The sequence below is a fragment of the Choloepus didactylus genome, chromosome 7 (assembly GCF_015220235.1).
Source record: "Choloepus didactylus isolate mChoDid1 chromosome 7, mChoDid1.pri, whole genome shotgun sequence".
Classification (NCBI taxonomy): Eukaryota; Metazoa; Chordata; class Mammalia; order Pilosa; family Megalonychidae; genus Choloepus; species Choloepus didactylus.
The window spans coordinates 107,359,270-107,371,772 of record NC_051313.1 but is presented as its reverse complement, the minus strand read 5'-3'; the positions used below and the strand labels follow the sequence as shown (position 1 = coordinate 107,371,772).

The 12,503-nt window shown below is 41.1% G+C and overlaps 1 protein-coding gene across 1 annotated transcript in view; it reads left to right on the top strand.

Moving 5' to 3' along the window:
- Positions 1 to 4,897: 4,897 nt before the first annotated feature.
- The window catches only part of CDC5L (cell division cycle 5 like), a 56,225-nt gene continuing 48,619 nt past the window's right edge, over positions 4,898 to 12,503 (top strand). The window contains exons 1-4 of the mRNA XM_037843569.1: positions 4,898 to 5,202; positions 7,191 to 7,294; positions 8,749 to 8,910; positions 9,476 to 9,603. Coding sequence (XP_037699497.1) covers positions 5,158 to 5,202; positions 7,191 to 7,294; positions 8,749 to 8,910; positions 9,476 to 9,603 — 439 coding nt within the window. The 5' untranslated portion in view covers positions 4,898 to 5,157. The remainder of the gene's footprint in view (positions 5,203 to 7,190; positions 7,295 to 8,748; positions 8,911 to 9,475; positions 9,604 to 12,503) is intronic.

Below are 12,503 nucleotides of genomic sequence, written 5' to 3'. Positions count from 1 at the left end.
TTTTCTGAGGAATGTGTCTGCCCTCACTAAATGTGGGGAGGTTGTGGGGCAGTGCACAGACACAGTGTCTAGTGGCAATGCTGTGAACATGGGATCATCGTCTGGCTAGAAATGTGTTCTTCTGGCTAGACACATTGTGGGCTGGAGCAAAAATTGTGGTCTGTTGGAAGGGGGTACCGAATGGATGCATGAGACATAGTTATACTAAAAATTATTTGTTGTTTATCTAAAATTCAAATTTAACTTGGTGTCCTGTGTTTTTATTTGCTAAATCTGGCAACCTACAGCAGAAGTGGCACGGAGGAAATGGATTTGAGGGCTAACTAGGAGGTAAAAGGGATAAGAGTCTGGGATGGCTTGGGTATGGGTGGGGGGAGGCCAGGGAGAAGGCAATGTAGCAACAGGGTGAATGGTAGTGCTGATGCCAGGGCCAGCTGTAGCTTCTGTGGCATCTTTGTAAAATTAGAAAAAGATGCTATCTCGGTAGACACAGCCCTGCAGGCACACGGCTTGGTGAGCAGTGTGCAAGTTGGATTTCAGCCCCTGTTTTCCCCTTGTGCAGTAAACTTCTGGCACATCCATACACAGCAGTCCTGTGCTATACACTGAAATAAGGAATGCTGGAGGAGACCAGGTTTCGATTTTGGACAAGTTGAATTGAGGAACTTGTGAGACACAGCAGTGGATCTGTCCAGAAGGTAGTTGGATGTATGAATCTGGGGTCTGGATATACGGAAAAAAAAAGTCTCCTATGAAATGTAAATCACAAGCCTGTGACATGTGGATGCAGGGTATGATGTACATTACCTGACTGGAATGTCGATTCCAAACCAGGAAACGAACCCAGAAAGACTTCAAACCTCTGGGGCCCGAGAAAAACATTCTCTTTGAAATAACTTTGCCATCTCAGGGCACAGGGGACTCCCTAGAAATAATGTTCATGAACATGAGCTCCTGTGAAAAATTATAAACTACAACTGGATCCCTCACAAGGAAGTGTCAGTAGGTGAAACTCAAGTCAATTTAGATGATTAACTATGTTCAGCAATACGATATGAATTACCAAGGTTGAGGGTACATGGAATTTCATTTGGTAGTAACTAGACACCCAGATATTAGCTTTCTGTGGTGCTGGCTGAGGCATTTCTATATGGGAGGGAGAAGCTTAGAGTCAAAATCTGCATAGATGGGGGTGGGGCTAGAGGACTCTTCTTGAAGTTGTATTTGCACAGCAAGACAGTGTTTTTGCTTAAATTGTCTATTTGGAGAGTGGCTTTATGGAGGTTATGGGGGTGATTAACCCCACCCCACCCTGGTATTGCCAAAGGCTTTTGCCCCTAATTTTAGCCCTTTCTTGTGCAGTTTCTTGTGAGTTTAAAACTGAACATGAGAGAAACTAGAATTTTGATTCTGTTTCCTCACCTAAGTAAATGTTAGCCCAGTCAGAACTAGCTTCCAGAAAGGGATGAGGGGTGAGGAGATGGGGAGGAGGGGACAATGTAACTTAGAAACGCTCCTGCCAGCGTCTTGTTACCTCCTATAAGTTGGATGGAGTGCCAACCTCCTTTTCTTTGGTCAGTGTCTCTTTCATGTCAATAGGTACAAGAGAAAAGCTTTCCAGGGTCAAACTAACTTGGAAACTGCTATGTTAAAAAGGAAGGGACAGGTTTCTTCATCGTACAACTTCCTACAGGCTTTAATTGGTGACTCTGCAAGAGGGAAGACAGAGCATGCAGCTTTTTAAAATTCAGGCAATCATGACCAACTTGTTTAGTTTGTGTGAGACTGGTATTCTGAGGACAATGTTTGGGAAACAACAGTTTAGGTGAGGAGGAAGAAGTGCAGCCTCTTTCTCATTGAGCTTTTGTTTAGAAACACTTTAGACCAAGCACTTTCCCCAGAGGTTCACAGTGACTGACTGTACAGTCTGGATTGCCCTGATGGTGGATGCTCCTTATGGCGGCCCTGCCGGAGATCCTTGGCAGCCCCTGGGGTGGAGATAGCCTCTTGGTGAGGACCTCCAGGCCTGGAGATGAGGCCAGGGTGTATAGTGGGGGAGACTGGCCAACTCAGGCCACCCTGGAGGACAGCCCCTGGTGTTTGTGGCTATGGGACTCTGGTTTCAGGCAACCTGGAACTTGCATGGTGGTGTGTTTTCTGAATCCCGAAGCAGGACAAGTGGTTTGCACATTCAAGGTGCCTTAGGGGATGTTTTATTTATTTTATTTTTTCTATTTTTATATTTTATTGTGGTAACATATATACAACGTGAAATTTCCCATATTCACCACTTTCAAGTATACATTTCAGTGGTGTTAATTACATTTACAATGTTGCACTACCATCACTACCATCCATTTCCAAAACTTTTCCAGCACCTTAAATAAAAACTCTGTGCCCATTAAACATTAACTCCCTGTTTCCCCTTCTCCCCCCCCACTGGAAACCTCTAATCTACTGTCTATGAATTTGCATATTCTAATTATCTTATATAAATGACATCATACATCTGTCCTTTCGCTTATTTCACTCAACATGTCTTCAAGAGTCATCCATGTTGTAGCAAGTACCAGCACTTCATTCCTTTTTACAGCTAAATAATATTCCATTTTATTCCACATTTTGTTTATTCACTTGTTCACTGATGGACACTTGGATTGCTTCTACTTTTTGGCTATTGTGAACAATGCTGCTATGAACATTGGTGTACAGATATCTGTCTGAGTCCCTGCTTTCAATTCTTTTGGGAATATACCTAGAAGTAATTCTATGCTTAACTTCCTGAGGAACCAGCAAACTATTTGTCACAGCTGCTGTACCATGTTACATTCCCACCAGCAATGTATGAGGGTTCCTATTTCTCTGCATCCTTGTCAGCACTTATTATTTATTTATTTTTTTAATAATAGCCATTCTGGTGGGTGTGAGGTGGTACATCATTGTGGTTTTGATTTGCATTTCCCTAATGTCTAATGACATTGAGCATCTTTTCATGTGCTTATTGGCCATTTATAGATTCTCTTTGGAGAATGTCTACACAAGTCTCAAGGGACATCTGACAGAGCTGCTCTGTCTGGATGGACACGTTGTCTAGTGCACATCCCCAGGAGGGTGCAATTCGCATCCTAGGCAGGGAATTTAATTTTCTTGTAGGAGGGTCCTGTTCTCTAAACATCAGTATTTTGTGACAATTTTCCAGTAGGTGGCAGTAAAGTGTCTTGAGGAAGGGGCACATTTTTCTAGTTGGCATAAAGGTGACTGATGGGCTAGAGGGGGCCCTGAGTGGGAAGGGGAAGTCATCTCCATGGACTCTTGGACTGTTAGATCTGAAAGGGCTCTGAGAGAGTTCTGGTCCTACTCTGGATTTGTTAGGACTCTTGGTTACAAATAACAGAAACCCAACTCCAATTGGTTAAAGCCAACAGGGGAACTAACTAACAGGAGTCAAGAACAGGGGTGCAGTTGGGCCTCAGGAATATACTGGATCGAGGGACTCTGACAAAGTCAGGACCTGCCTCTCTCTCTTTCTCCACTTTCCTTTCTGCCCCTTTTGGTGCATCTGCAGACAGGCCTTCTCTTCTTAGTACAGATATGGTGGTAGAAAAAGCCTGGATGTCACATGTCAGAGGTTTAGCAGCCAGCAGAGAGACTGACCTCTTCTAGGTCCCAAAGTCAAAATTCCTGGGGAGGAGACTTGATTGGCTCAGCTTTGATCAGATCAGTCAAATGGCCAGTGGGTGTATGCGAGTGAATGAGTGTACTGTAAACACAGCAGCTGTGGGGATAGTGGGGGCAGGGTGGGCAGGAGGTCCTGGGCACACATCCTACAGGGGAACATTGTGAACAGTGGTCCAGAGACAGGAAATGGCATGTCTCCAGTCACACAGCCAGTTGATAGCAGAGATAGGAATTGACCCAGATCTTATATGGCCAAGTCTGTGTGCTCTTCATAATCCTATGCTGCTTTCTTCTCAAATAAAATAGAGACTTTAATGATACAATTTCACATTTCAAGGTTAAAAAAACAACAAAAATCTAATCAGAAAACTCGGTACAGCTTTTCCAGAAGAGGAAAATGGAGATGTGAAGAAATATAAAGAGAAAGGCACTAAGTATTTTTATAACTTCCTGGGCTAATGCCAAAGAAATGTTCAGGAATGGGAGATGGAAGGGAAGAGAGAGTTTGACAATCCCTACTTCATTGGGTTTTAGGGATCTCTTGATTAATCAGCTCCCAAAATTTGAGGGAAGTATGGTTAGCTCCACTTTTCAGATGAGCACACTGAGATTCAGCAAGGTTATTTACCCCAGCTAGTGAGTGAGAGTCAAGATTTCAACCCAACCTGAGTTTTCTAATACCAGTGCCCTTCAATGGTAACTCTTTAATCCACAGACTGAAGAGTGATAAATGAAAAACTCTGGCATGATATATCTGTGGGTTTCTGGGGCAACCACTGATCACCTGGGGGTGGTGGGGTTGGAATTGCCCTCCTAATAATAGTTGCCATTTTTTGAGTACATATTACGTATCAGTACTGTGCTAGGTTTGTGTACCTTGTCTCATATATTCCTTGGCACTAACCTACGAGGTCGGTTTCGTTTTATTTCTATTTTACAGGTTAGGACACTAAGGCTTAACTAAACTGTTGCCTTCTCTTGACTATTTTCGGATAAATTCCTACTAACGAATTGTGAAATAAGTGCCAAAGTGACAAATTAACAACCCTCTCTACGTACCAACTGGGCTGAAACTCTACCAGAGACGCCCCGCCCAGCCCCGTCCCGTCGCGTCGCGTCCCTGGGTGACGTCAAGGCCAAACCCACGCTATGTTCGGTCGCTGGCCATCTCCAGCTTCTCGCGAGGTCCGCGGACTCCTCCAATTTGTCCAGGACATAAGCGCGTGTAGACCGCTTTGGCCAGAGTGGTTTGAGGGGCTTCTGTCAGTCTTCCCAGAGTAAGGCACCCTTTTCCTTGTAGCCACCCGAGATCTCGCGAGATTTGCTATTCCGCTTATTTCCTCTTGCTCCTGCGCAGATCGCTTCAAAGCAGACGGTCGTGCTCGGAGGAAGTGGCGGTTTTAGGTCCAGTGGCCGCAGCACGGTTACTACGTCTTTGAAGCTTCTTTCGGCTGTTTGCCGAGACACCTCGCCGCCAAGATGCCTAGAATTATGATCAAGGGGGGCGTGTGGAGGAATACCGAGGTGAGTCTCTTTTTCCCGCCGTCCACTGCCCTTCGCCCCTCCGGCTGTTGGTGCGCACGCGCGCAGAGGTCAGGGCGGCGAGGAGTCCTACCGGTGGGGTCTGTGCGGGGGACAGCGCGGAGGCTGACCCTCGGGGCCTTTCACGGAGTGACCGGATCACTGTTATCTGCGTGCCTCAAGGATGGGGACCGTGATTTAACCACCGGGCTAACCCAGCCTCGAGCTCCCTGCCAGGCACTTGTTAGGCCTTTAGTGATATTTGCGAATGGAGGATGCGCCCTTCGCGTCAGAGGAACTCGCAGTTTGGAGGCGCGATGGGACAATCAGCGAGAGTTTGTCTTTGGGGGTACCCTTCTCCCTCAGCCTGTGCACCCACGCCTCTCGCTGATATTCAGAAGGAGACAAAATAAAGAAGTGCTGTGGTCACAACTTTGTGTCTTCATTGACTTCCTTGCAGAGATGAAGCAACGTGAATGCCAGGTTAAAAGAGTCTGTTTTTGCCCTCATCCCTCTGGTTATCTTTTATCACCTATAACGCATCTGTCCTCCCCACAGAGCTCAGGGTCTGTTTCTTCCTGTACCACCCAGTAGTCTCATGGCATTCTTGAATACATTTGTTACAGCTTGCTTTGTCCTTTTGTAGTATCACAACATTTTTTTTGTGATGCTGGGTGAGTTCTTAACCTCTCACAGCCTCATTTGTCTCATTTCTCTAAATGGTGATGACAACCACCTTTTTGAGGATTAAATGAATTATACATTTGGAACACTTAGTACAGAGTGGCACATAATCTTTCTTGCAAGAGGACGGGACGAGGTTTGGTATCCCCAGGACGTAGAGCAGTAAGCAACATGAAACGGTTTTTTGGCAAATGTTTGCTGAATGAAATCTAGTAGGGTAGATAACTGCTTTATATATTTAGTTGTCCAGGCATTTAAGTACAGCAGTACTGCAACAAAGTTACAGATAAAAGCAGTGAAAGTCTGCCTCCCAGCTTGCACACAGGAAACCAGATTGTTTAAATTGTAGAAGAGATGACTTCTGGCAGAGAGACAGATGTACAAAATCAAGCAACAGCATGATTTCTATGCAAGGGTTAGAGCCCTGCAGTCTTTTTTATTTATTGCTCATGATTTTAGGTGTGGGGGAGTTCAAACACAATGTCCAATATGGAAATAAAGCCTAAAAGTAAAATGCCCCAAGTGCATTCATCCATAGCTCCATCATTCTTGGTGTCTGTGGCTTAGCTTGTCAAAGTGCCGTGGAATTGGCAGATTCCATATCAGGATAGGTACCCTGGTGAAACAGTTTCTGGTGATGGGGGGGTGCTGGAGGGAAAGCTGAGTGGTGCGGCTTGGGGAGAAATGCCTTAATTTTTAGATTATACTTGAGATGTGGATTTTTGAGTCATGGGGTTTAAGGGGCTGGAAAGGAAATGACATGGATGAGATGGAAGCAGGAAGCCTGGATGTAGGGAATGGGTTCACCAGAGTCCCCTTGCTCTTTAGGGCTGGGATGTGTCCCTTTTGATTTTCTTTCTCCAAGTATACAGGACCTGGTATGAGGTAGATGTTTAGGAAATGTTGTTTGAATAAATGAATTAATAGATGAGCTACACTCTTTTGAAGAGAAGAACAAGTCACATATTGGAGAACACTTTTCGTTAATCTTTACCAAGTAGGGTTTCTCAGATTGGCCTGTTCCCACTCCCAGTTTATGGGTGTGTGGGAAGGAGGGTTGGATGTCCCTTTGAGGGATTTCTCCTTAATTTCTTGCTTGCTGTTTCTGAGGTTTTGGAACTTTTTTTTTTTTTTTAACCTTTTGTGTTCGTTTATGTGTGTGTGTGTGTCTGTCTCTCTCTCTCTCTCTCACTCTCACTCTCTTTTTTTCTGGGAGTTCTTCAACTACCTAGTCAAAGTTAATGTCAGTTTTGTCTTTTCTCACTTGGAGTTTGGTGACTAAAATTTTTCTTTGAAAAATTTTTTAGGATGAAATTCTAAAAGCAGCGGTAATGAAATATGGGAAAAACCAGTGGTCTAGAATTGCATCGTTACTGCATAGAAAATCAGCAAAGCAGTGCAAAGCTAGATGGTATGTACCAGTTAATGAGTGGAAAACAGAAACGACCTTTAATTATGAGGAAAAATCTCAGTTCTTTGAACCTTACCAAAAAAAAAGCAGACATTGTGATATAATAGTATGGTGGTATGTGATATAAAAATATGGGTGTGGGAGTTGAGAATTTGAATTTTAAACTTAGCTGTCACATGCATCCTTTGTGATCTTAGGCAAGCCATTTTTCTAACTCTGTACTCTGCCCCCATTTTCTTCCAATTAGGATAATAATGGCCCTAATTCATGGAGTTGTAAGGCTCAAATGAGTTAATGTGCTTGAGTGCTCTGAAAAGCATAAGATAAATCTACCTTTAGGTGCAGATGGGCCTCAGCTTATAAATGAATTGTGTTCCAAAAGTTTATTAATTAGTTGTTTAGAGAATATTTTCCCAAAGAAATAAATTATAAATAATGATTATTTTTCTAGCCTACTTTACAGTAGGTGAGTGTCTTTATAATACAGTTGAAATACTGCATATTTGCCACTTCCAAGCCATAACAGAAGCCAGTTGTACATCTGTGGTATCCCCTTTTAAATCATAGGGTAGTGCACACATTAAGGTGTTTTACATGTGTTCTTGGCATGAGTGAACTGGACCCAGGCTTGACCAACATGGTGCTAGGAGGATATTTTGGATTGAACCTAATTTCCTAGGCACCTTGGGAGCAGAAAGGATCAGAATGTGTAGATCGGAACCCAAAGAGGAAGATGGTCCTCATCTTGAAGAAGTGTTTCAGGTTTTTGTTTCTCTGAGTGGAGCTAAGCTCTTTTCCCAGTTTTTGGTATGGGTTACATCCTTTTTGCCAGCCTCTCATCCAGTTAAATAGAGTGGAAGGAAAAGGTGGGTGAGTGGGACATCGGGAAAGACAGAATCACATAGTGGTTTTACCTAAATTTAAAATCACACCAAACAAAAGTAAATACAGTCATCTGTTTGTTTTTAGGATGTTGGAAAGGGGTGTTTTGATTTTGAAAAGCATTTAATAAGTGTTTAAGTCAGATTGTTTAAAGAAGTAAGCCAAGGTGTTATGAGAATCAAAGTATGAGAAATGCAATGAAAACTAGAAACACTAAAAATATGAGGTGGTATTGTCTTATTTCTAAATAGTTTCAAGACTGCTGATAAAAATATAAAACAGAGGAAAACAATTGATAGGTGAGAAAGAAGGTATGTGATCATGTTTCAGCGCAGTTAACTTTTTTAAGCATTACTTATCTTTCATAATTAAAATACAGAGGAATTTGGTGAGATGGGAAATACTGATTGGGGAAAGTTTAGCAAAACAATATTTTAAAAAAAGCAGCTTTCCTATTTGAGGGATAAGAGCATGTATTTTTTTTAGGCACTATATGTCAGTGTATTCTAATGTGTGAATAGGATAGTCATGCTAGATGATTGATTAATGTATAAAATGGTATTTTTTAATAGGTATGAGTGGCTGGATCCAAGCATTAAGAAAACAGAGTGGTCTAGGGAAGAAGAGGAAAAACTCTTGCACTTGGCAAAGTTGATGCCAACTCAGTGGAGGACCATTGCTCCAATTATTGGAAGAACAGCTGCCCAGTGCCTGGAGCATTATGAGTTTCTTCTGTAAGTGAATCTCCAAGAGCAATGTAAAATGTTTATGTATCTTCTGTATGAGGCTGAGTGGACTTGTAGCATTTATCTGTAAACGTTTAATTACAGATCTGAGTAAAGGAGCTGAAGTTATTGGTTTGTGTACTTCAAATTGCATATGGTTGATCAAAATAATGTCTTCTATTATGTACTTTTTAAAAGAATAATAAACAAAAATACAAGTTATACATTTTTATCAGAAAATCTGGGGAAGAAAATAGTAAACGAGAAAATAAAAATCACCCATATTCATACTTCTGGGAGTTAACCATTGGGACATTATGATTTTTTTTTTTATTTGTATAGTTGTACTACATTTGTGATTAAGGGGCTGCTTGGATTCTCTTTCATAGAGTGAGTAGAAATATTCAAATGAGAGAGAATTTTAATGCCATTTCTTTTAGATGAAGCAATAGTAGAAATATTTTATTAACACGCATTTTTTGGGTTTTTGAAAAAAAGTGGCAGCTGGGAAACCTGGCATTTCTTAGACTAAATAGTTTAATAGTATAACTGACTCATCTGGGCTCTTTTCTAGGGATAAAGCTGCCCAAAGAGACAATGAAGAGGAAACAACAGATGATCCACGAAAACTTAAACCTGGAGAAATAGATCCAAATCCAGAAACCAAACCAGCACGTCCTGATCCAATTGATATGGATGAGGGTAAGTGAATGATGGTGAGAAATTTATTTCTTTGGTAACCTTAAACTCCTCAGGCCTCTTGGTAACTTATAATTCCTTTTTAAACTCCTGACATTTTAGAATTCAATTCTGTCTGCAGTTGTTATTCTAAGTCTCTTTTCAAATATGTCCAGTCTTCTCTCCTATTAAAGAATAGTTGCTTTTTTGTACAATGCCCCTTTATCTGGTTTCTTCAATTCATTTAATAAATTAAGCCACCTAAATAATACTGGGAAGATTTCCTAGAGTTTCGAGGTATGTCCTTGAGAATCCTATAATCTCATTCCCATTCCACAGATAGAGGCAACAAGTAAGGATATTGGATCCCAGTCCTCCTCCTGTTTCTTTGAGTTTAGGCAAGTCATTTAATTTGTTGGAGAAGGTAACACTGCAAGGCTGTGATGGAGACTTAGGATGATTTTGTGAGGCATTAAATCAAGAACCAGGTGAAAGGATTTTAGATCCTGGTTATTTGGCCTTAAGAAGGTTGTGTAATTTCTCTGAGCTTTGATCCCCTTGCTTGCCAGATGGAGAAGAATAATATCTACCTTACCTCTCAGGGTTGATGTGAAGCATTCAATCATTACTTTTTGTGTTTTTTTTTTTTTTTTTTTTTTTTTTTTTTCGAAAGATCGTACAATCACTTGCCCCTGGGTACCCTCATACAGCTGTGCATCCATCACACTTAATTTTTGTTCAATTTTTAGAAACTTTTCATTACTCCAGGCAAGAAATAAAGTGAAAGATGAAAAAAGAAAAAAAAGAAAAGGAAACTCTAATCCTCCCCTATCCCTAACCAACCCCCCTCAATTGTTGACTCGCAGTATTGATATAGTACATTTGTTACTGTTTATGAAAAAATGTTGAAATACTACTAACTGTAGTATATAGTTTGTAAAAGGTATATAGTTCTTCCCTATATGCCCCTCTATGATTAACTTGTAATAGTATTGTCATACATTTGTTCTGGTTCATGGAAGTGATTTCTAGTATTTGTACAGTTGATCATGGACATTGCCCACCATAAGATTCAGTTTTATACATTCCCATCTTTTGATCTCCAACTTTCCTTCTGGTGACATATATGACTCTGAGCTTCCCCTTTCCACGTCATTCACACACCATTTGGCGCTGTTAGTTATTCTGACATATTGCTACCAACAACCCTGTTCATTTCCAAAGATTTAAGTTCATCCTAATTGAACATTCTGCTCATACTAAGCAACCACTCCCCATTCTTAAGCCTTGTCCTATATCTTGGTACCTTATGTTTCATGTTTATGAGTTTACATGCTATAATTAGTTCCTATCAGTGAGACCTTGCAATAATTGTCCTAATGTGTCTGGCTTATTTCACTCAGTATATTGCCCTCGAGGTTTTGTCATCAACCCATTTTTTTTAATATGGTTTTGTTCACTCACCATACATTCCATCCCAAGTAAATAATTGATGGTTTTCTGCATGGTCATACATTTATGTATTCACCACCTTCACCACTATCTATATAAGAGCATCTACATTTCTTCCACAAGGCAGGAGGGAGAGTCAAAGAAGGTAGAGAGGCAAAAGAAAGAGGAGAAAAAAAATGACAGCTAGGAAGCAGCAAAAGGAAAAATAACCTTAAATCAAAGTAGAATAAAGAATCAGACAATACCACCAATGTCAAGTGTCTAACATGCCTCCCCTATCCCCCCCTCTTATCTTCATTCACCTTGGTATATCACCTTTGTTACATTAAAGGAAGCATAATACAATGATTCTGTTAGTTACAGTCTCTAGTTTATGCTGATTGCATCCCTCCCCCAATGCCTCCCCATTTTTAACACCTTGCAAGGTTGACATTTGCTTGTTCTCCCTCGTAAAAGAACGTATTTGTACATTTTATCGCAATTGTTGAATACTCTAGATTTCACCGTTACACAGTCCCAGTCATTATCTTTTCTCCTTTCTCGTGGTGTCTCACATGCACTCCACCTTCCTCTCTCAACCGTACTCATAGTTACCTTTGTTCAGTGTACTTATATTGTTGTGCTACCATCTCCCAAAATTGTGTTCCAAACCACGCACTCCTGTCTTCTGTCACCCTGTAGTGCTCCCTTTAGTATTTCCTGTAGGGCAGGTGACTTGTTCACAAAGTCTCTCATTGTCTGTTTGTCAGAAAATATTTTGAGCTCTCCCTCATATTTGAAGGACAGCTTTTCTGGATACAGGATTCTTGGTTGGCAGTTTTTCTCTTTCAGTATCTTAAATATATCACACCATTTCCTTCTTGCCTCCATGGTTTCTGCTGAGAGATCCGCACATAGTCTTATTAAGCTTCCTTTGTATGTAATGGATTGCTTTTCTCTTGCTGCTTTCAGGATTCTCTCTTTGTCTTTGACATTTGATAATCTGATTATTAAGTGTCTTGGCGTAGGCCTATTCATATCTCTTCTGTTTGGAGTACGCTGTGCTTCTTGGATCTGTAATTTTATGTCTTTCATAAGAGATGGGAAATTTTCATTAATTATTTCCTCTATTATTGCTTCTGCCCCCTTTCCCTTCTCTTCTCCTTCTGGGACACCAATGATACGTACATTATTGTACTTTGTTTCATCCTTGAGTTCCTGGAGACGTTGCTCATATTTTTTCATTCTTTTCTCCATCTGCTCCTTTGCTTGTAGGCTTTCAGGTGTTTTGTTCTCCAGTTCCTGAGTGTTTTCTTCTGTCTCTTGAGATCTGCTGTTGTATGTTTCCATTGTGTCTTTCATCTGTTGTGTTGTGCCTTTCATTTCCATAGATTCTACTAGTTGTTTTTTTGAACTTTTGATTTCTGCCGTATACATGACCAGTGCTTCCTTTACAGCCTCTATCTCTTTTGCAATATCTTCTCTAAACTTTT